Genomic DNA, 21951 nt, shown 5'->3' with positions numbered 1-21951 from the left:
GTCAGACACACGTATTGACTCCGGCTTTTTCACTCTCTTTCCATAATATCTAACATCTCGCTGATGTATTTAAATCCCGTGTTTACGTAAAGGAGCCACACTCAGGCAGGAGTTGTTGACCTAATGGGTGGAAAGAAGAAGAAATCAGCCGCTCAGGCTGCCCCGGCGGCAGCAGCGGCGACCAGCTCCGGTTCTACCCCTGCAGTCGGTGGTACCGGTGCGGTGGAGGACCAGAAGAAACACGCAGCCAACAGCAAAACGAATAAACCAGCGAAAGAGACTAAATCTAAAGGTAGTGATCTGGTAATGCAATACAATGAATCAATTGCTGTTTGTTAAAACCTGAGAATCTGTCAGCAGGACGCTGTCAATAAAGGCTTCAAGGCGGTTTATGGCTAATAAGAAGATCCTAATGGCTGTATGTTTTTGCCATTATTTGGTAAATTGTGTATAATTGCCACTGCCATTATTCACGTAGCACCCTATTAAGGTTTCTGAACCATCAGACCTAATACTTTAACTTTAAGTAGGATCTGTCAGAGGATGTTAAAACTTCAACACATACAATGACATGTAGTGGTTTGTTTTGTTTTTCCCTCAGCCCCAAAGACCTACAGTCTTGCCAACACAGCTCAGGTGGATACAGGTGGAGTCTCAGACAAGTCCATTCTTAAAGTAAGTGTAACACGTCTACAGTGTCTGAAAAAGTATTTGAACTTCTTTATGTTTTGTGAGCCAAAAACTTCAGTGTAACTGGTCCCTAAATAGGGTGCAGTCCAACCATTCGTCATTGGAAATCACCTAATAAACATCAGTAATCTAATGAATACAGATGTGAACACTTTTTTGTTTGCATTTGTCACACACTTTGAAAACCCTGTCTCCATTTCCTTCCACTTCACAATTATCTGCTGCTTTGTGTTGAACTTTTAAAATTCCTCTACAACACACTTATTTTTACAAAAATGCCAAAGTGTTGAAAGTACCCCCTTTCCAATATGAGATGTGTAGATTCTCATAAAGTTTTTTTTTTGTTTTGTTTTTTTAAAGGTTTCTATCCAAGCTGAGCTGGAGAAGAAAATCATCAAGCTGATCAATGATTTCAGACAGGAGAATGGGGACAAAGGGCCCATTTCTGGCAGACTTACAACCAAGAAGCTGTTGGTAGGAAGATGCCACCATTTTCATTCATCTAGCTTCGCTGCATAAACTAAATGCTGTATTTGCATGTGCTTTAAGGACCTGTACACAGCTCTGGAGAAATTCAACTTCAAAAGAGAGCACATTGAAGAGGCGATGAAGAGCAGCGTCCTGTATGGGGGCGACCTCCACTCTGCTCTCGACTGGCTATGTCTTAACCTTAAAGACGGTAACGGAGCGCCAGTGTTCATAAGGGCGTTATTAATATTTTTCGCTGACTTTGTGAATTTCCCATTTGTTTTGCCAGATGAGTTGCCAGACGGTTTCAGCCAGCAGCTGCAGGAGGAGAGCCAGAAGAGTAGGCCTAAATTCCAGCCTCCACCGCAGCAGAAACCTGCTGAAAGGAACCCCAAAGCGTCCAACAACAGCCACACAGACGCCAACAGGGTCCGTGCCTTGAAAGATTTTTGTGTGCTTGCTAGATGAAAGTGTTTTCTGGCTCGGCATGTGAGCTTAGTTGCGTTATTTGCCAGGTATCAGAGAAGGACGAAGCTGCAAACATGAAGGACTGGATTTTGAGGTACGCAGAACAAAGCAGTGACGACGAAGAGGAGGAGGACGAAGGAGATAAGAGGACACGCAATCCTGAATTGGATGAAAAGTTTGACCCTGTAAGTTGAATTGAACAGTCTTTGACTGAGTTGTAGGATATTTTGGGGAAGCTCTTTTCGAAAGACTTTGTGGAGCAGCTTCCAGTCTTGACGCAGAGTTTGGTTGTGTGTTATTGGTAGAATGACAGGTATTTGATCCTCACCGCGCAACTGTATGACGCCAAAGAAATGGCAGCTGATGCCAAGACCAAAGGAGACAAAATGGGGCAGAGGAAGGCACAGGACAGGATTCGGGTCATACAGCAAGGTGAATGTCATTTTAATTTACCAAGCATAAGCATATAAAGGTCTACATTTCTGTTTCTCAGAAAGTATACGTGACAATCCAGCAGGTAGATTTTCACCAAGTTGCTGTGTAATCCTGAAAAAAAGCTAAAGTGAGCAAAACTTCCAACTGTTGTGACATTTTCCCGATCCATTTATTCTCTCTTTTCTAGAAATGAAGCAGCTGGAGTCTCATCCCATGTTCAATCCTGCCATAAAAGTTGTCGATGTCCCTCAGAAGGAAAAGAAGACGCTTCCCGTGACGGACGATAAAGATGACCTGAGCTTCAGTTTGTTTGAGCAAGCAGAAAAGGACCCTCCTGCGGAAAAAGGTCAACCATAAAGTGATGACCTTAAGTTCAAAATATCATCACTTGTAACTCTACAGACATCATATCCACATAATCCTGATATTAAGAGTTCATCTTCGTAGTTGGAATTAGGCTATTTCAAGACGCTCCTCTTGTACTACTTTGAATTACTGCTTTCAGTTTAACTCATGACCTGTTTTGGGCCATACAGTAAAACATTTTATAAAGGTGCAGAGTTAACAAGAGCCATTTTTGCGACAACCTTCAAGCGCTTTGAAAATGTTTATGCTTGACACACTAAACCTGGAGAAGCACCTTAACTGCGGTGTGTGTGTAGTGATGACCTCATGTCGCGTCGTTCTTTTGCAGTTGTGAGAAAGAACGAGCCAAAAGACATTCGTAACTTCGACTACACGGCTCGCAGCTGGACAGGAAAGTCCCCCAAACAGTTCCTCATCGACTGGGTCAGAAAAAACCTGCCCAAAAGTCCACCGCCAGCTTTCCACAAGGTTTCTGCCGGCAGATACTGGAGATGCAAGTAAGCAAAAGTGTGCACGTCTCCACGACAACGAGCCAGGTGGAGAAAAGAAATGACTATCGCTACTGATGTCTAATGGTTAGCTGAGGCTCTTGTCGTTTAGACATTATCTATGCGATGTTTTCACATCTGTCAGGGTGCGAGTCCAAAGAGCGGACGATGCCCTGGAAGTTTGTCCTACCATCTTGACTGAGGACAGCATGCAGGCTCAGCATCTGGCTGCCACGTTGGCACTCTACAACCTGGTTAAAGGGCAGGTAACTGGATTCTGTAGTTTCATTTTAAGCTATAGAAGAAAAGGAAAATGAATTCTTGGTAGAAAAAAATATTTGGATTTTTTTATGTCACCTGCTGTCTGGTGTGATGATTTCCTAAAATTAGTTGCTCCAGTCAGACTACTTTTATGTTGGTCTTATTACCAGCATGATTCTTGCTGTGCATGATGTCAAGTGAAATTTTATTCCACTAATCATTTTAATTTATGGTTTGGGTTGTGTGTGGTTTTTATTTCCATTTTATTTATTGATTTTGGTCGTTTGGAGGATGTTACTTTATTTTTACCTTCCTTCTTCCCCCACATAGTCTGTGCATCAGCTCCTACCTCCGACCTACAGAGACGTGTGGCTGGAGTGGAGAGACAGCGAGCAGCAGCAGCAGGAAGCGAGCCGCACCGCTGCCAACAAACCTCGAGACCAATTCATATCCCGGCTCCTCACCAGACTGAAGCAGCAGCAGAACCAGAGTCAAGCCCAGCAGCCCGCGTATCACCAAGGCCAGGAGCTCAACAGGAGGGCAGGAGAAGACGAGCCGGAAGACTCCTGGGAGAATCTGGCCGGTCTCGAAATTGAGGAAAAAGGAGGCAGAGATGAAGACAAGGGTGTGAAAAGTAAGCAGAAGGAAGGAGCAGCGTCGCTTAAGTCAGCCAGAGAGCTCTTACTAAAGCTGAAAGAGTCTACACTCGCCCACAAGCTGCAGGTAAATCCTCTCTACATCGTTCAGTTTACCCCATCGTGACATAACTCCTCAACGTTCACCGAGTGTTTGACCTGTTAAGGCGGAGAGAGAGAAGCTCCCAGTCTTTCAGCACAGAGGTCGCGTCCTCGAGGCTCTGCAGCGCCACCGTGTGGTGGTGGTGGCCGGCGAGACGGGCAGCGGGAAGAGCACCCAGATCCCTCAGTTCCTGCTGGAGGAGCTGCTGACGGGGGGCAAAGCCGCTCGGCCCTGCAACATCGTGGTGACTCAGCCGCGCAGGATATCAGCCATGAGCCTCGCCAGCAGAGTCAGCCAGGAGCTGGGCTGCGACGATGGACCGGGCTCCAAGGTTGTCATTCGCTCACGGGCTTGTGCTTCGTTTATTTCTTCCTGTTTTTGTGTGCCAGTGTAAGAGGCTCTAGTTGCACCCTCACCTGCTTCAATGACGATGTTTCCGGTTGAATTCAGTCGTCGCTGTGCGGATACCAGATCAGGATGGAGAACCTGTCCGGGGACTGGACCCGGCTCTTGTACTGCACTACCGGAGTTCTCCTCAGGAAGCTCCAGCAGGACAGACACCTGAGCTCCCTGACCCATATTATTGTGGATGAGGTACTTACAAACCCTAAGTGAGCATAAATACGCAGATTTATGTCCTGCCTTCACTCTGTGGCATCCTTTTCTCATAGGTCCATGAGCGCAGTGTCCAGTCGGATTTTCTGCTCACCATCCTTAAAGATGTTGTGATGAAGAGATCCGACCTGCACCTGATCCTCATGAGCGCCACTGTGGACTGTGACAAGTTTTCCAGCTACTTCAACCGCTGCCCTGTGGTCAGCATTCCAGGCAGGACTTTCCCAGTTGAAGTAAGTTGTAATTCGGGTTTGTTACACAAAGAATCTGAGTTAAAAAAATGTGTGAACAGATCTTGTGCTGTCATTATTTCTATATATTTTTGCTTGACAGGAGCCAAACCTTCTTGCAGTCATTTTAAAATGATCTTGCTTATTAAATGTGGGGACTTTAACAGCTTTCTTATTTATGTTGTATTGCTACTTTTTTAACCAGTATTCTAGGATTCCTAATTAAAGTGCTGTAGAACCTGACCCTTAATGTTCGTCTGTGTTTTCCCGTACTGAAAACACACTTCCTTGCATTTTATTAGGATTGTAAGTGATAAAGCAGAGTGCAGTCGGGATGTAGAAACATGTGTTGTTAAAAAAAAAAAATACAGTAAAGTGTCTTTAAGTGTCTCGTCGTTTTGTTGACGGATGATGGTGAAAGGAAATGGACGGATGGTTGGTCAAAGAAAGTGTCAACGAGTTCATTGCTAATAATATCCTGTTGGTTAGTAGTATGAAGGAAAATACAAGGATTTAAAGATGACTCCTGCTTTTCAGAATTGGCAGCGAGAATCATAAGATACATGATATATCCTTATTTCTTAAAAGCTAAAATAAAAACTACTTGAAGGTCCAAGAAAACATGGGTGCTGTTTTTTTTTTTTCTTTTTTTTTTTTTTTCCCCAGGTGTACCATTTGGAGGATATAGTAGAGCAGACGGGATACGTCCTTGAAAAGGATTCCGAGTACAGCCAGAAGATTTTAGAAGAAGAAGAAGAGGTGTCCGTCTCCGTCACACAGAAAGGTGGCAAGACTTTGCAGCACCAGGTAACCTTGACTCTCCAGGCTGAGAAAACCGAAACGAGCTGACTTGGTTTTAGATGAGCTTGTGTGTTTGTTGTCAGGAGGTCATAGTGAGGGATCCGTCCTCCGGCTGGGACCTGGGTCCAGACCTCGACCATTTCAGCAGCAGGACTCGGCAGGTGCTTCAGTTCATGAACCCTAATAAGATCAACGTGGACTTGCTCGTAGATCTCCTGGACTACTTGGGTATGATGCCATCATCACATCTTGAGGCACTTTGTGATTTTGTTGAAAATTTCTTCTGTGACTTTTTGTGTTTTTTTCTCTGCCAGACAAATCGCCACAGTTTGCGGCGGTGGATGGAGCTGTGCTCGTCTTTCTCCCGGGTCTGGCTCACATTCAGCAGCTCTACGACGTTCTCTCGTCGGACAAGAGGTTTCGGGAGAAAAACAGGTATCCCTATACGACTAAGCACTAATTTTTGCTTTCAAGGACAAAAATTAGTGAAAGTAACTTAAAACGACCAGTTCCCTTTGTGCTGTAACCGTATTTCAGGTATAAGATTGTGGCCCTCCATTCAACTCTTTCATCCAAGGATCAGGCTGCTGCCTTCACAGTGCCCCCTGCTGGTGTTAGAAAGGTATCGTTAGTAGCGACTCAGGGCTGGTGTGAGGCTTTCATAAACTGGTAGCTTTGTTGAGTCTTCAACTTCTTTTGTTGGCTTGCTTGTTTTTTTTTTTATTGTTTTTTTTTTTTTTTTAGATTGTGCTATCGACCAACATTGCTGAGACAGGCGTGACGATTCCAGATGTTGTCTTTGTCATCGACACAGGGAAGACTAAAGAAAATAAGTAAGAGTTCATGAATTAATAATTTACACTTTTATTTACAAAAATCTTCTAAGCTATAATATCCCATAATGGGTCTGACTTTCTGTTAAATGATTACCCCACATTTTGCAGCTCCTATAGTCTTAATTATGAATCACTGAGACATTTGGGGGAGAAAATGTAGCACAATTTCTGCATGTGATTTATGACACCATTCATGTGCTGGTTAATCAATATATGGGATATATTCATACCTTTTTTGCCTTTGCATGCCACATACTCAGGTGTTAAGTATGTATAATTTAAAGACACATTTCTCTGTGATATTAAAATTAATGACGCCCTAAAATACAAAACCTGAAGTATATAGTTGCAAAAATAAAATCTCTTCATACATACAGTAATATGTTGTCATATTAATATAATTCTTATTAGTATTTCACTGCCACATTTTAGAGGTACTAGATGATCTTTTGTCTGTTTGTCCATTTTGCCATAAATCCCACGGTAGAGCACACATGTATGACCTCAGATCGCAAAGTTACCCTTTTTAAATGCAGTTCAGGGCTTTGATAGCGAGTATTTATTTAGTAACCACTCATCACTCTTCTTAAAACATCAATCAGGACGTCTGCGTTTGCTGTGGTTTAATGATCTGTCGGTCAAGGTAATAACAACACAACTACACAGTCTCCATGTAGGGATTCTCTGTTCGTACCTCTGTACTACTGAGAAACCATTTCCGGTTCTAGCTCAAGCTAAGTGTCGTCTTTTTTGTCTTTACTCTTGTTAACTAGAGTAAAGATACTAGAGTTTTCATAATTTCTGTTTGTGTGCGTGTTTCTAATAATAGTTAGGCTCCTGCAGAGAGACAACTTTGACTAGAAATCCACAACCTATGGCTTATGTTGGTCAAAAATGATACAGAACTAAATAGTATATTTATTGAATCCGTGTGTTTTAATACAGTATCTTCATACAACTCTCCTGACAGAATCTGGCACGAGGAGTATATTTATATCTAAAATCTTTAAAAACAAACTTGTGGTAAATTTAACCATCCATTTTCTATGCTTGCTTAAAACAAATGAATGTTTTGCGGTAAGGCAGCTGTGCAAACAACTAAAGCAAAAACTCCCATAGTCATTGCTGTGTATTAAAGTTTGTACATCTAACAATGTTTGTCTCCATTTTGTTTTCCACAGCCTGGTAATATCTATAAGTGAAAGTCTGCTGAACTAGCATCTTGCTTTGGGCTTCTTCAGGTACCATGAGAGCAGCCAGATGAGTTCTTTGGTGGAAACCTTCGTCTCCAAAGCCAGCGCCCTCCAGAGGCAGGGGAGAGCAGGACGTGTCAGAAACGGCTTTTGCTTCAGACTTTACCCTAAATTCAGGTTTGGAGCATTGTTTGCAGGCAAACCACAGTAAAACACTCAATATGCCTGTCCTTCATAAACGGACCTTTGGTTAGTTTTAAACATTTAAAACGTGACCATTTCCCTTTTGCGACACACGTGCTGCTCACACCAGGTTTGATGCCTTCATGGATTACTCCATCCCAGAAATTCTGCGGGTCCCGCTGGAGGAGCTTTGTCTCCATATAATGGTAATGAGGCCACCCTTTGTCACTTAGCAATAAGAAGTCGGACAAAGTCAAACAGTGTTTTTCTCCTGTGTGGTAGAAATGTCAGTATGGGTCCCCGGAGGACTTCCTGAGCCGGGCCCTGGATGCTCCTCAGCCTCAGTCCGTCAGCAACGCTGTGAACCTGCTGAGGAAGATCGGCGCATGTCAACCCGACAACCACATCCTCACGCCTTTGGGACACCACCTGGCAAGCCTGCCGGTCAACGTAAAGATCGGGAAGATGCTCATTTACGGAGCCATCCTTGGCTGCCTTGAGCCCATAGTAAGTCCTGTTTGCTGTTTTTCAGATTACTTCTAAAAAGCTTTTAAGTTACAGAGCCTTATAGAGGAAGTCACAAACCTTGATCTTTCTCTCATTTGTGCTATATTACAACCACAAACTTTACTTTTGTTCAACTGTTTTTTGCTATTGAGATGATAAAATTTCATTTATTTGTTATATGATTTGTAAAGGAAATTGATTGATCTGCATTTTATTTAGGGGTATGAGTGTAAAAAAACAAAAAGTAAAATGGGAGGAACCCTCGTACTTTAAATATTATTATTTTTTATTTATTTTTTTATGATATTTTTCAGCAGGATTAAAAAGAATGTCTTTCTTTCAGGCAACCATCGCTGCAGCCATCACTGAGAAGTCTCCATTTTCCACACCGATGAACAGAAAGGAGGAAGCTAACCTGGCCAAAGCCGCTCTGGCCACCGCCAACTCTGATCACCTGACCATATATAACGCATATATGGGGTACGGACCAGTTTAAAGATCCTGATGATTTGCTGACGTTTTCGGTTCAAATATTTTCATGAAACATCAAAAACTATCAATTAAAACAACTTTGAAACATCAAAGCAAAGCCTTTAAAAGTACATATAAAGAAATCAAGAGTGCTTTTGTTGGAAAGTGTAAATTTATTAATATCTGTAAAGAAGTGATCAACTTTGTTCTATTTCCATGAATGTATATTTTTTATAAGATCAGCTTTGAGGTTTCTTGAGGTCAGGAAGTTTTGCTTAAAAGCATATTAGGAAATACACAGGAAAGAGTTTTTTGGCGGTTTATTACTTCACTGTATAAAACTAGTGACTACATGACAAACTGCACTCCAAGCTCACATTTTTCCTGTGAGCACTGTGGTGTTTTTAGAAGGTTTCAGACCTAAATAGAAACTTTTAAAATGTAAAGAGAACCTTTTAATATTTTGATCACCACTTTTTTTTTTTTTTTGTCAAACCAGAACTCCAACACATTAATGATATCAGTTTTGGTGTTACTGTAAAAATATGCACACAAAAGTTACATTTCACAGTTTTTTTTCCTCTTGATTTATGCTTCTTAAGACCAATTGGTCTGGCTTAGATGCCAATTTGTTTATGTTGCATTGCACGGTAAGTAAAGGCATCATCGTTGCCAAACTGTGATTAAAAGAGTTAACAATTGACAACCTAATATTTCAAATGTCAACCATTCACCATTAGTAATGTCAGAATTGTATACGTTTGTTTTCTGGCATAAAGTGATTTTATTTCCTAGATCTGTGTTTTCTCATTGTGTTTTGGAACAAAAGTAGATGGGGGGAAAAAAAATGCTTGTAATCCAAAATGTGCATTTTTGTGTTTATAGAATTTGCTGTTTTCTTTTAGATGGAAAAGCTCACAGACCGAGGGACTGAGAGCGGAGATGTCCTACTGTAGAAAACACTTCCTCAACCGAACGGCTCTGCTCACCATAGAGGTAGCGTTTGTGCTCGCTCTTCACCTGCTCTCACCCAAGCTCCTCACGTCCCTCCCGTAACGTCCAGTTCCCTCTTGCCCTCCAGGACGTGAAGCACGAGCTGATGAAGATGATGGAGCAGGCGGGTTTCTGGTCCTCTCGCTCGAAGCAGCGGGCGGCCGCGCTGTCCAAGCAGCAGATCTGCATCCTGAACGCGGCGCTGACGGCGGGGCTCTACGACAGCGTGGCGCGGGTGCTGTGCAACCCCCCCGTGGACGGGCTGGAGCGGGTGGCCTGCACCGTGGAGACGCCTCAGGGCAGGGCTCAGGTCCATCCTTCCTCTGTTAACCGTAACCTGCAGGTGCACGGCTGGCTGCTGTACCAGGAGAAGGTAGTTGTGTTTCCTGTTCGCTCCGTGTCTCTCTCTCTGTGCAGCTTTTGCTGATAAATGTTCCCCCTTTAGGTTAAATACACCAAGATCTACCTGCGAGACACCACCCTGGTTTCTCCGTTCCCCATGCTGCTGTTCGGAGGCGACATCGACATCCAGCACAGAGAGAAGCTCATGACATTAGACGGATGGATTCATTTCCAGGTCAGAACTTCCCCTGCAGCATGTGTATCGTATTGGACCCTAACAAGAAATTTTTGTCAAAACTTGAGTTGAATCTGTTTTATTTGTAAGATTCCGTCACAATTTAGTGGATTTTATAAAATTAGAGGAAAAAAATGACAAACTACCTCTTCCCTTTTTGTAAAGAGAGCATTTACTAGTTTACTTGTGCTAAAGCAGTTGTTAGTTAACGCGTCACACGTCTGAGTCTGACCTTCTGTTCTTCTATGGTCAATCGTTAGAAATTTTGTTGTTCCACTTTTAAGGCTCCGGTACGGATTGGAGTGATCTTCAAACATTTGAGGAAACTGATGGACTCTTTACTTGAAAGGAAGTTGGAGAACCCCAGAAAGAATCTGGAAGGTAAACGTAAAATAAAAGAAACATTTTCTATTATGCTTCCCTGAACCTTGATCACCTGTAACTTAGTTACTCCAGAACTTCAAAAAATCCTCTGAACTGTGTCACACAACACATCAGCAGTTTGAAACTTATCGCTCTACCTTGGCTACAATTTTATCACTTAATTTAAAAAATAACTTTCATTCTTATTGTTGTTTATTTAAGACAAATTGCTCCTCTGTCTGTACGACGCCCCTTTCTCTAGCTAGAATCTAAATTTAGGCAGCAGATCGTACAATAAAATGTCTTCTCATTGTAGGTGATGCAACCATCCAGGTGATTCTGGATCTGATCAAATCTGAACACGCTGCGTAACATCAGGAGCTGCAGGTCACTGAAGAGGACTCATTTTACTCACATTGAGGAGAACTGTAGATAAAATGCATACAAACACACTGAAATGTAATCCCCAGATAATAGTTAAGGTTATTTTCAATTATTGTTTTAATAATGTTTATTGTATCATGACTGACAAACAAAATTAAATTACAATCAACTGTTAAAATAAAGTAAAAACAGTTTAGATTTTATCCTTCGGAGGAATACTTATGTTTTGTGGATTTTTGTGAAAACGGTTCAAGAAAGGCGACTTTTCTTTCCGTGACATCCAGATTCGGTCCCGAGATCTATAATGTTTAGAGCTTGGCATGTTGAATATTTCTTATTAAAACGTCTGATTTATATAGTAGCATTGGCATATGGAGGGGTGAAGTGTCGTCATTCTAAGATCTGAACTCTCTCTACAGCTTTCAGCTGAAATTAACAGCTTTCTTTATCAAGTGAAGCGGGTTTTCAGTAACCATGTCGTGCCGAGCAAAGTGCATAAAGATGCTGCACAACATGTGACAGATCAGAAATTGGTACTGCGCTGCTGACGTGCCTGGAGGAAGTGTTTTCTGTGTTTGGAGTAAAAAATAAAAAAATAAAAAATAAACGGAACAAAACAAATGTATTTGTTTGGTTATACAGGCACAGAACAACACTTTGGAGAAAATGACAAAAGTCAAAAATGATTATGTAGCCACAATAAGAACTGCTGTCTAGTCCAGAAAGATTTACAGTTTCTTGGAAAAGTAGGAGTGCCGACTTGTGCAGATTTTATAACTTGACACAAGTAAACGCCAGTGAACTATATTGGGATTTTATGTGACAGATTATTACTAAGTAGCACATATTTGTAAGATTAAAGGAAACTCGCACTTTTTTTTGTATTTTTTGTTTGTTTTGCAAATAAAGAAAAAAGTCGGGAAAGCATTATGTTTAGCTCAGTACTTTGTGGAACCATCAGTTACCATAGAGTTTTCTGAGATATATTTTTTTGGAGAATATTGGTGAACAGCAATCGTGAAGATTTTCAACTGGGACGCTCTGAGGGGTCTTAGGGTTGTTTGCCACATGAAGGCTTAGCTAGCCCTAGCTCTTTACAAGGCCTGTGTGTAGTCTGCCAAGTTTCAGTCGGTGTGCAGAAACCATTTCCATGGTCAGGTGATCTTTTTGGTTGCTCTGGGTTCATACAGGGTTAACGAGCACTGAATAGAAATTCACACCACACTTTTCAGGTCATTTTTATCAAAAAATATTTAAAAACGATGCATCGTTTTTCCTTTGATTTAACAGTTATGCACTCTGTTGTGTTTTGCTCCATCACATACATACGACTTGCACACAAATCCATGAAGTTTATGGTTGCAAAATGTGAAAAAAAATTCAAAAGTTATGAAATGCTCTGAAGACGGATGAAGCAACAATATTTCCTTTTTCCTCTTTCCACCGTCTCAAACTGAACTTCTTTTAACAGAATCATTCATAAAAATACAGATTTGTCTGCAGAACGACAAATTCAAAGGGCATGGCTTCAATAATTTAACTCGTTTTCACGAGATTTCAAATGAAAGTATTGATGGTCTATATTATTTATTATATAATTTATATGTACATCGTATATATAAAGATGGATTTGAAAGAGGATTTTTTTTTTTATTGTCTTGAACAATTCGCAAAAATGTAACAAGTTCAAGTTGATAAATAACTTGGACTGGGACTTTTTTTCTTCCTTACAATAAAAACGTGAGAATCTTGCCACTCACGAGACAGCGGTCAGTCACTTTCACATCAACAAGGAAACGAAAACTGGTAAACAAATGGCATGTTTAAATCTGGGAAAGTCTTAATTTAATGCAAAAACAAAAAAACAAAAAATCAAAGCACAGTTAATATAAACATATAATCCAACCTAACTGCAGAATTCACACTGCAATTAAGTTTGCGTTATCGTCTTAAGATTTATGTCTGATGATCTTCCGTGAAGTAAAACACTGATAGTGAATGCTTAATGTGATCAATACATTTATTTTATATATTAACTTCAAACCTACTTCCACTTCTTTTGCTTCATAAAACTACATTCAACACACGAAGAAATCTAAAGTGAAACGTAGTCTGTACACATAGTTATGACACAAATTTTCCATCTGATATGACCGTGTGTTTACAGGAAGCCTAAAAAGGGGAAGCGATGGGCTATAACGGGTAAGTCTGAAACTGCTGGAGATGTATGTGCTAATACTGGATCACGCTGTAATCTCCGTCCTGCACCAAAGAGTGGCGCGCGTCATCTGCAACGAAAGGACAGCGCAATTCAGAACATATAGCAAAATCTGCAACAAAAAAAAAAAAAAGCAGAGAACTCTTTAGTGAAAGAAAACGCACCTCTATTGTTCTGTGTTGGATCAGGAAGCGGTCCCCTTCTGAAAATTCACAAATTAACATTGAAACATAAATTGTGGCCTTTTTTTGTTGTTGTTGCAGCAGCAAAGAACAAGTCATAAAATGAGAAGGTAACGAAAAAAAATAAAATAAATAAAAATTGTATTTCTTTTTTTTTGCTTACCTCACAGCTGGTGGAGGCACCCGGGAAGGCGGTGGTCCGGTTGGAGACCTCAGGCCCGTGTAGAAGTTCTCATATGCGACTGGAGCTGTTCCAGACAAGCACAGAAATTGTTCACTTACTGGCAAATAATAGTAGATAATTACTTCCCTCTGTTTATGGGACTGGTTAATTGTTAATGGCACGCTATTATCAGTTTGTGTTCCAGTCACACCTGCGGGTTTGTCTCCGGTCCGTCTGAGATTCACAAAGTGTTCGATATCTTCCTGGATGTCACATTGCTCCAGTGACCTTCTAACTTCCTCGTACAGCTTGGCACACACAGACACATAAAACACAAAATGTTATGCATGTTTTTGCTCTGATAAATGCAGTTACCTATTTAATGAGTAAAAAAAAATGGTCAAAGTAGTAAACTGGATAGGCTGGACAAAGGGCAACGTTAATCAGAGAAAGTCTGAGCTGTTTCACACGGGAGGACAGTTCCGGTGTCCAGATGATCAGGCGACAGAGACGTGACCCAAAAATATTAGTCGCGCTTCCTGTGGACAGTGTTCGACAAAACAATGACTCAAGGAGTCTGAATACAAATTAGATATTTTTGGAAGCATTTCCTTCCGCTTTAGATTTCATCTGCTACTTTGTTTTTGCTGAACTATTAGAAAAGCTTCTAATAAAACACACTGGCTTGCGGTTGCAACTTAGCAAAAGGTGGGGAAAAAAGATTTTGCAGGCCACTGTACGAGCAACACCTATTTACAGTCCAAGACCGACATTTATTTTCTGATGCCTGGTGATGTCTGACTCTTAAGCCGCTAAGTGCTTAGCTGTGGGCTGCAAGTAGCTGTTAAATGTCTCCGTCTGCTGTGTGGTGGGAGTGCAACAGATTAAAATGACTGAGTCAGCACTGTTCCCACTACCTGGAACAACAGACACCAAAAATCGTCACACCTAAGGAGATCTAAATCCAAAACAATAACCTCAGAGAAGCCTACGGAGCTCATTACCCTTTTGATGAGTCAAAAAATATTGACTTTAGCACCTTGAAGTACCTATAATGTCCGAATGTACATGCTAATTTCACAATGAGTCTAAAAACTCATTGTGTTTGCATTTTGCAATGTGAACTTGTACTTAAAAATGTATTGAAAGTCTTGACGGCCTGACATAAACCCTCGCAAAAAAAACGCCGTTTGTGCTTCGATAGGCCAGCTGATTAAGGAAGCAGCTCTATTATTGCTAGAGAAATTATAAAACGGTTCCTTGTCGGCGATTTAAAAACTGTGCACGTGTGACTGCAACGTTAATGCGATGTAGATCGCAGCAATCCCAATTTTAGCTTTACCTCATCGCTGGTGACACATTGCTGCGAAAGCTGGTTGAGGTGAGTCCACACTGTGTTCCTCAGGAAGCTAATACGCTCCATCGACTGTTTTTCAAATATCTGGGATTGAAAAAAATATATAAAAGAATTGGCATTTAGCACATTGCGTGTCTAATGCATTGATTGTTATCCTCAGCCTTACCTCGCAGGCGCTCACATGCTCCTTCAGCCAGTCGTCTCTAATTTTCCCCAGGGTTACGACATTCTGTTGGTATAATCTGTCTGCCGATGAAACAAATCCATCACGACAGATGTTCAGTTATATCGATTGGTTTTGTCGATCCTTTAGTGCTTAAAAGTCATACTTTAACGTAATCCAGCCAGTTCATCCTAGCGTTGCTTTTTTTTTTTTTTTTTTTTTAACTTACCTGCTTCTTCTGCGTTCAGTTTTGCCTGCTGAGCTTTTGACTGGAGCTGGAAAATAAATAACAGAAGCCTCAATGTAAATTAGGAATGTCTACAAGGAAAAAAAACAAAAAAAAACAGTGACATTTTCCAAAAATATCAAGTTAGAGATAATGCAGTTTACCCCTAAACTGGGATTAGCGTACACAGTGATCATTTATTCTGACAAACACCAAGCTTACTGAAGTTCAGAGGTTCAGAGTAGCAATTGTACTTCATCTTTTTTTTTCTTTTTTTTATGTAACACTATGATAGGTTTGTCTGTGTACCTTCTCCACAAGCTTGGTGTTGTTGGTGTTAGTGTTTCGGTTCATGTTCTGATCCGCTTCTTCTTTGTCACGGCACTTCTGCTCATATGTTTTCTTGGACTGGGCACAAAACCACAGCAGTTAGGAGGAACTGTCATCATTCTGAACTTTTTGTCACCACAAAGAATCAAAGCAAAACATAAATAAAACAAAGGAAATAAGTCTGTCGTAATTAGTTCTCCTTTCTCAACTAATTAACATCAAAATTTGCACGCTTTTCACTGTGAAGCCATGACTTTTTTTTTTGTAAATGGTATACTCAGATGCTCAGACTTGATGCAACTCGATGGAGCAACTTCCTCCATCAAAGTAGAAGTAAAGAATTTGATATTTTACACGCAGTTGAAACTGTTTTGATGATTCTGCGTGTCCTATTTTGCTTCCTATACTACTCCGGGTTCTCATTTTACACGATAGGTTGCCCAAAAGTAGTGGAAAACAAGAGACGACTAGCGACATGTTTGTTTTCACTTTTATAAGTGTGAGTATTCCAACTTTGGTTTACATAAAACTACTTAAAGGTATGTGGAAGAATTAAAATGAACTTAAATTTTCTTGTAGATCTTTTTTTTCCCCCATTACAGACTGAAGTCACAAATTGGACTTCAAGAAAAAAGTGGAAACATTTGAGAACATGGTTAAAATGTTAGGAGAAGAGTGAAAATTCTCGGTTCTTTCTAAGAAGCACCCACAGCATGTTTACATGCTGAAAGAGGAAACATTTATTTTTTTTTTAAAACTTGATCTAAGATATTTACAGAAATATCTGTAAATATCTGTATTTAAGAAATATTTACAGGCCTTTGCACTAGAGTCATTTCTACTTTTTGTTCGTATGTTTTTTCCATTATTCACACGTGTTGATTTATAGAACACTTTACAAAACAACTAAAGTAATTTACAAAGATAAAAAAAAATCCAGACAAGGACGATCACTGACTAAATCTGTCATTTTCAGCTACCACTGTTTTATAAAAGATTAACGTATTTTAAGAGGTTTTACACACTCAAATCTGAAAGGTCCCGTAACATATTTTCATCTCAACTCACATCCATCGTCTTCTTAAACTGTGAGGACTTCTGTTTGTGGAGAGCATCCATCTGTTGTTCTATCTAAAAAAAGAAGAAAAAAAAAGAAAGAAAGAAAAGGTTACACGTCAAATTAACTCAGGTCACCTAAAATATATCACAGCATAAATAAGAGCACCAACTTTTTTCCTTGCTTCTTTTTGCTTTTCTTTGAAGTCTTCCAGTTTCTTGACCTCTTCCCTCATACTCTGCGCCAGTTGTAAGTGTGATAGACTAACATGTTCAGTCTCTTAAAGGAGAAAAAAAACCAAACAAACACGCTTTTAGTTGCATTCAGCGTGGAAAGCATGAACTCTAAGAGTCATTATAGCATTGCTGTCAAGGCACTTACGTAGTTTAAACACGTCCAGGGATCTTTTTAATGTGCTTAAAATATAAAAGTAAAACAGATTACCACTCCAAATTTACATAAATGAAAAAAGTTCATTACCATATAGTTTCTTCCAATTGAAATGTCCCTATTCTTTTGTCACAGGGACAAGATGCTCTAACTTTTGAAAAAGGACTAATCAAGTGTCATAAAAGGAGATACCATCATCTTCACATATCCCTCTTCCTTCCTCTTAACACTAAAACCAGAACAGACATTTGACTAAAATGGAAACTTGTGTTTTTGAATAAGTAGCATGTTAGCAATAGGGACCGACTAACATCAAAAGGAAACTGAGAAGGGACCAGTATCGTCTGCTATTTTTTTATTTTAATGGTACTTATATTTAAAATGTGTTTGAATGAAATTGTCGTGCTTTTGCTGAACGTATCCGTGCCTAAATCTGGAAGCAAAGGCACAGGAAATTTATATTTCTGCAGGAAATATATCTACGCATTTAACAGAGCAAAATGCTTGTGTGCTGTATTTACAGTTGGTCAGTGGAGTAAATGGCTGCATCCGGACGGGGAGGTTGCTTACTTCATCTCATTGTGTCCACAAACTTTCTTGGACAAACTAAGCAGGTCTTTGGCGTACCTCTCTTCGATCGAAGCCCTGAAAGGAACAGTTAATAAACAGTGAGTCTTTTAAGAGAGTAGATATGTTTAAAAATGTAGCAGAAGCTATCTTCCAGTGTATTTAATAGTGATCTTACATTATTTAATGTTACACAGTTGTGCAGTTTTTAAGTGTAAGGTAAGAGATCCATGGCTTTTACCACTTATATGCATGCAGGTCTGAAATGTTGCATGCAGGTTTTAAACTTCTGTCGCTAACATCCTTTTCACACATCCTTCCAAAATAGTTCAAACTCAGTCGTAGTGGACAGAGAAAATTTTTTGGAACGCAGATGCCTATGTCATAAATAATGCCTTTGTGCCTCTGCATTGCCCTGCTGCTAATGAACTACTGCCCCAGTCTTAGTCTTCTGCAAAACCAAACCAAGCTTTCTTTCAGCTTTAAAAAGCTTTATCCATTTTTCCATCAGCTCTCACCAGCTTCACCAATCCCTGCTAAAGACACACAACCCTACACCATGAAGCCGCCACACACTATATATATATATATATATAGGTCTAAAATACATTAGTTTCTGGTTCTAACATAACAAAATGTGGAAAAAGTTAATATTTTTGCAAAATGCTGCACCACAAACGTCTCCAAACAGATGCTCACTTTGCATCTCATTGCAGAACAGACTATTTGGAGGAAGATTTGTTTGCATATCAGCCTCTTGCTTGACTGATAAGCAAAAAAGGAATGTACATAAGCTGACTTGTTGCTTTGAAGCATTACCGCTGGTTACAATTCATGCTGACATGATGCATGAAAAGTACGTACAGTTGCTTCTTTACAAGTTACACCCGATGACACAGCTGAGAAAAATTGACTACATTCACCTACATTTGCCACCTGTGTCATGCAGAAACAGCTACATCAAGAGCTCAGAAGACTGGCTTAAAGTTTATATTGAGCTACTTATAAACCAAAACTGATTACCGGTATTTTGCTTTTTATGTTGGGCACACCAAGACCAAGCCCAGGCCTTTACACAGCAATCAATCAAGTGAAGAAACGCAGCACACAGATACCAGAGCAGGAAACAGCTACTCTAAAACTATTTTAGAACAAATATCCTTTAATAGTCCATTATTTTCTGACGCTGACTAGTAAACAGTAACACACAGCAGGTACAAAAACTCCCAACAAGGTTCTGCAAGAACAGACATGGTTTGAAGGCTCAATTCCCTTTAATTCTACTTTCCATTTATACAGTTTTAGATATGTTAGCTCGGTAACGTCTTTTTACAGCAACTGCCATGATCAAAAAGTCTTACTTCTTGTATTTTGCGAAGCAGTTTTGTCCACAGCATGCTTTCCTTTTTAATTTAAGGAACTTTCAGTTGTGGTATTGTGCAATCTACTTTTCTAGCTATTTCTATAGTTTATTACTGTCAATAATAATGACATGAATAGTGTTCTGTTGCACTAAATCATAATAAGCTCCTCAATAATTTACATTACTTTAGCTCAGGTTAGCGGTAGAAATAACAGGGTTTAACGTGTGTGTGTGTGTGTGTGTGTGGTGGGTGATAGCGCTAGGGTAGATTAATTATTATAGGAGGAAGGAGGAATTTAGAATGCAAACACATGACTTTGCATGACTCCACAATAAAATACGCCAAAAGATGCTTCACGAACACACTTTACTACTTAAATAATCAAGAAATGTTAGAAGGGGATCAATTTAGAGTAGTTAAGTGTAGAAAATAGCCTTTTGTAGTCTTGCTGCTCCAAGAAGTAACACACATTATTATATCTTTTCCTTTAGTATCTTAAATAATAAACTTTATTGCTTCCCACACTGACACAAAAAGCTATAGTTCCCGTTGCTTTAGCTTTTGGTTTTGGAATTTGGACCTGAGTATAATCAATTTCCTGAGCATGCATGAGAAAAGCCCTTACCTAGCTTTCATGAAGTCCTCCACCTCTTTGCATGTTCTCTTTCCGTCATTGAGATACTGAATGATGGCATCATAGCCAGCAGTGGATGTCAGATCTGGACACTGAAAAAAAAAAAAATAATAATAATAATAATTAGTTTTATTTTCTTCATTTAAAAACACCTTCTAACATGTTCTCTTAACATACTATTTTAATTGTAACATGTTCTGCCTATGCTGTTGGAATTAGAAAAACTTCAATTTCCACTTTATTTATATTTTGAGCTTTGCACCTATGTTAGAGTGTGACCCAGCAAAAATAATCTCAATTTCTACTTCTTTTGTATGGTACAACAAGATCAATAAATGCAAATTTGATTAAATTTGAGATTTTAGAGGGGTGGGGGGAGTCAATTATAATTGTGCAAATTTGTTATGAGCTTTTCTGTTTCGTGCTACCAGTTAAGAATTAAAGTACTGTATGTCCTCACTTGAGTATGTAACAGGTACATGGAACATAAGCAATCAATGAAAAGGCTTAATATTATCAGATCGAATCTAACTAAATTATTATCTGCATCAAGTTTTAAATTAAAAAGTACATAACTGAGGCGTATAAATTTTTACATTTAATCTCCATTAGAAAATAAAGCGGAATACAAAAAATACCTCACCCAGAAAAAATCTTTGAAGTGAAGGTTCTTCATGACTGAAACACAGAAAGCAGCAGAGAGGCAGGGTTGCCTGGGCTGCAAGTGTGTACATTCCCTCTGCAACAAACACTGTGTGTCAAGTGTGAACAACTCTCTTGGGTCAATGTGTCGAGCGCGCAGTGATGATGACGCCGACAAATAGGTGGATCATGGCAGTCCCAAATTATGTTTGAGTATGCTGCCCTCTGCTGACTACAGATACCAATTACAAATTAAAAGCGTTTTAAAAAAATATATTGCTCTTGCAATTGAAAGCGTGTCTGAGGGACATCTTACTTAAATCCCGAGAAATACGAGAAAACGGATTGAAATATGACCGTCGACGCAACCTAAAATAAGTAATACAGGAAGTAAAGTCCCAGCAGTGCACATCACTTTGGGGCTATTTGTGATTTAGAATTACAATTAATTAAAGAAAACAGACTTGAGTTGCTTTAGCAGAAACCAAAAAGATAAAAAATAAAAATCATTTTCTGCACCATTAAATATAAAAATAATCCACCCATTTCTATCAATTGCATTTATTAATGTCATTTAATTAACTTAATCATTTAATTAAATAAAAAATAACCATAGTAGACGTGTAAGCAGAGCATCATTCATTACCAAGCAAAGTCACACTTTTGAGTAACTCGGTTTTAAGCCAGTTTTCCATTACCGTACTTTTAACACAATCCTTTGGCGAGTTACCACTTCTGAGCTCACGTCACGGCAAATAAAAGGTCGTTTACATGCAGTACCTCACGGACCACCAGGGCGCGCCCGTGGACCACAGTTTGAGAACGACTGCACTGGCAGGTGTTCTGTCAGATCAGCCTACATTGTCAGATAGTCCTACGCTTAGCTCTGACATGTATAAGCAGTCGTTACCATACTATTTTATTTAATCAGCAACATAGAATCATGACGTAGATCATCATACACTTTGTTATTAACAGTTATGTGGCATCCTGACTTAGCGGTTAAGTAGATTAATGAGTTTTACACGGGCGTGTGTTGTAGTTGACTGCAGCGGCAGCCAGACCTGCTATAAATACACTTTGAAACCACGACAACGCATGTATATTTATCTAGTTATCATATTATGTGATATTATAGACAATTTAATGACTTATTTTCGTCATAACTTGTTGCGTACGCTGAACTGACGACTCCAAACCATAGACATAATATAAGCATAGACGCCTCATGGACCGCTCCGGCGCAGGAAATAAGGCGGCCATCTTGGAGCGGTATACCCTCCTACTTTGCTCAATCAAAACAGCAGAAGATGCCTCAGCACTGAGGGATATTGTTGTTCGGATCGATGGATTATTGATGTGAGGGCTCCACAGACAACATTTTACAAGTAAGATGGACATATTATTGTGTATATATTGTGATTAGAATATTACTTTACTGTATTTATGTCCACCGGCGAGATACCAGCTAATATTAGCTACAGTGCTTGGTGTAATACGGGTTCAGCCCCGCTATGAAGGCTAACTGAGATTCTGTTAATCTAAAAAAAAATAATTATTCTCTAACATTGACTTAGATTATCTGACACAA

The 21951-nt window shown here is 39.7% G+C and overlaps 2 protein-coding genes across 2 annotated transcripts; one reads left to right on the top strand and one right to left on the bottom strand.

Annotated features, from left to right (window-relative positions):
- Nucleotides 1-110: 110 nt before the first annotated feature.
- On the top strand, nt 111-11688 carry dhx29 (DEAH (Asp-Glu-Ala-His) box polypeptide 29). The gene is made up of 28 exons (XM_088010878.1): nt 111-292; nt 602-675; nt 1051-1164; nt 1240-1369; nt 1448-1587; nt 1674-1811; nt 1932-2058; nt 2249-2407; nt 2756-2924; nt 3061-3181; nt 3507-3899; nt 3979-4245; nt 4365-4508; nt 4586-4762; nt 5426-5566; nt 5644-5788; nt 5875-5995; nt 6098-6182; nt 6305-6393; nt 7638-7766; nt 7903-7978; nt 8055-8279; nt 8623-8759; nt 9656-9746; nt 9832-10116; nt 10189-10320; nt 10605-10701; nt 11000-11688. Exons 1-28 carry the CDS (start codon nt 124-126, stop codon nt 11053-11055), a joined length of 4131 nt encoding a protein of 1376 aa, XP_087867004.1. The 5' UTR covers nt 111-123; the 3' UTR covers nt 11056-11688.
- A 1201-nt stretch (nt 11689-12889) lies between these two features.
- pstpip2 (proline-serine-threonine phosphatase interacting protein 2) lies at nt 12890-20504 on the bottom strand. The gene is made up of 14 exons (XM_014979104.2): nt 20362-20504; nt 19710-19810; nt 17724-17798; nt 17145-17179; nt 16936-17042; nt 16775-16837; nt 15686-15784; nt 15380-15425; nt 15154-15233; nt 14973-15071; nt 13842-13938; nt 13631-13715; nt 13450-13487; nt 12890-13355 (listed from the first exon to the last, which is right to left on the bottom strand). The coding sequence occupies exons 1-14, from the start codon at nt 20392-20394 to the stop codon at nt 13300-13302; spliced, it is 1014 nt and encodes a 337-aa protein (XP_014834590.1). The 5' UTR covers nt 20395-20504; the 3' UTR covers nt 12890-13299.
- Between the last annotated feature and the right edge of the window lie 1447 nt (nt 20505-21951).

The sequence above is a fragment of the Poecilia mexicana genome, unplaced genomic scaffold (genome assembly GCF_051168715.1).
Source record: "Poecilia mexicana isolate PSO_F unplaced genomic scaffold, ASM5116871v1 scaffold_12, whole genome shotgun sequence".
NCBI lineage: Eukaryota > Metazoa > Chordata > Actinopteri > Cyprinodontiformes > Poeciliidae > Poecilia > Poecilia mexicana.
The sequence above is the reverse complement of the archived record's forward strand: the minus strand, read 5'-3'. Positions and strand labels throughout refer to the sequence as shown.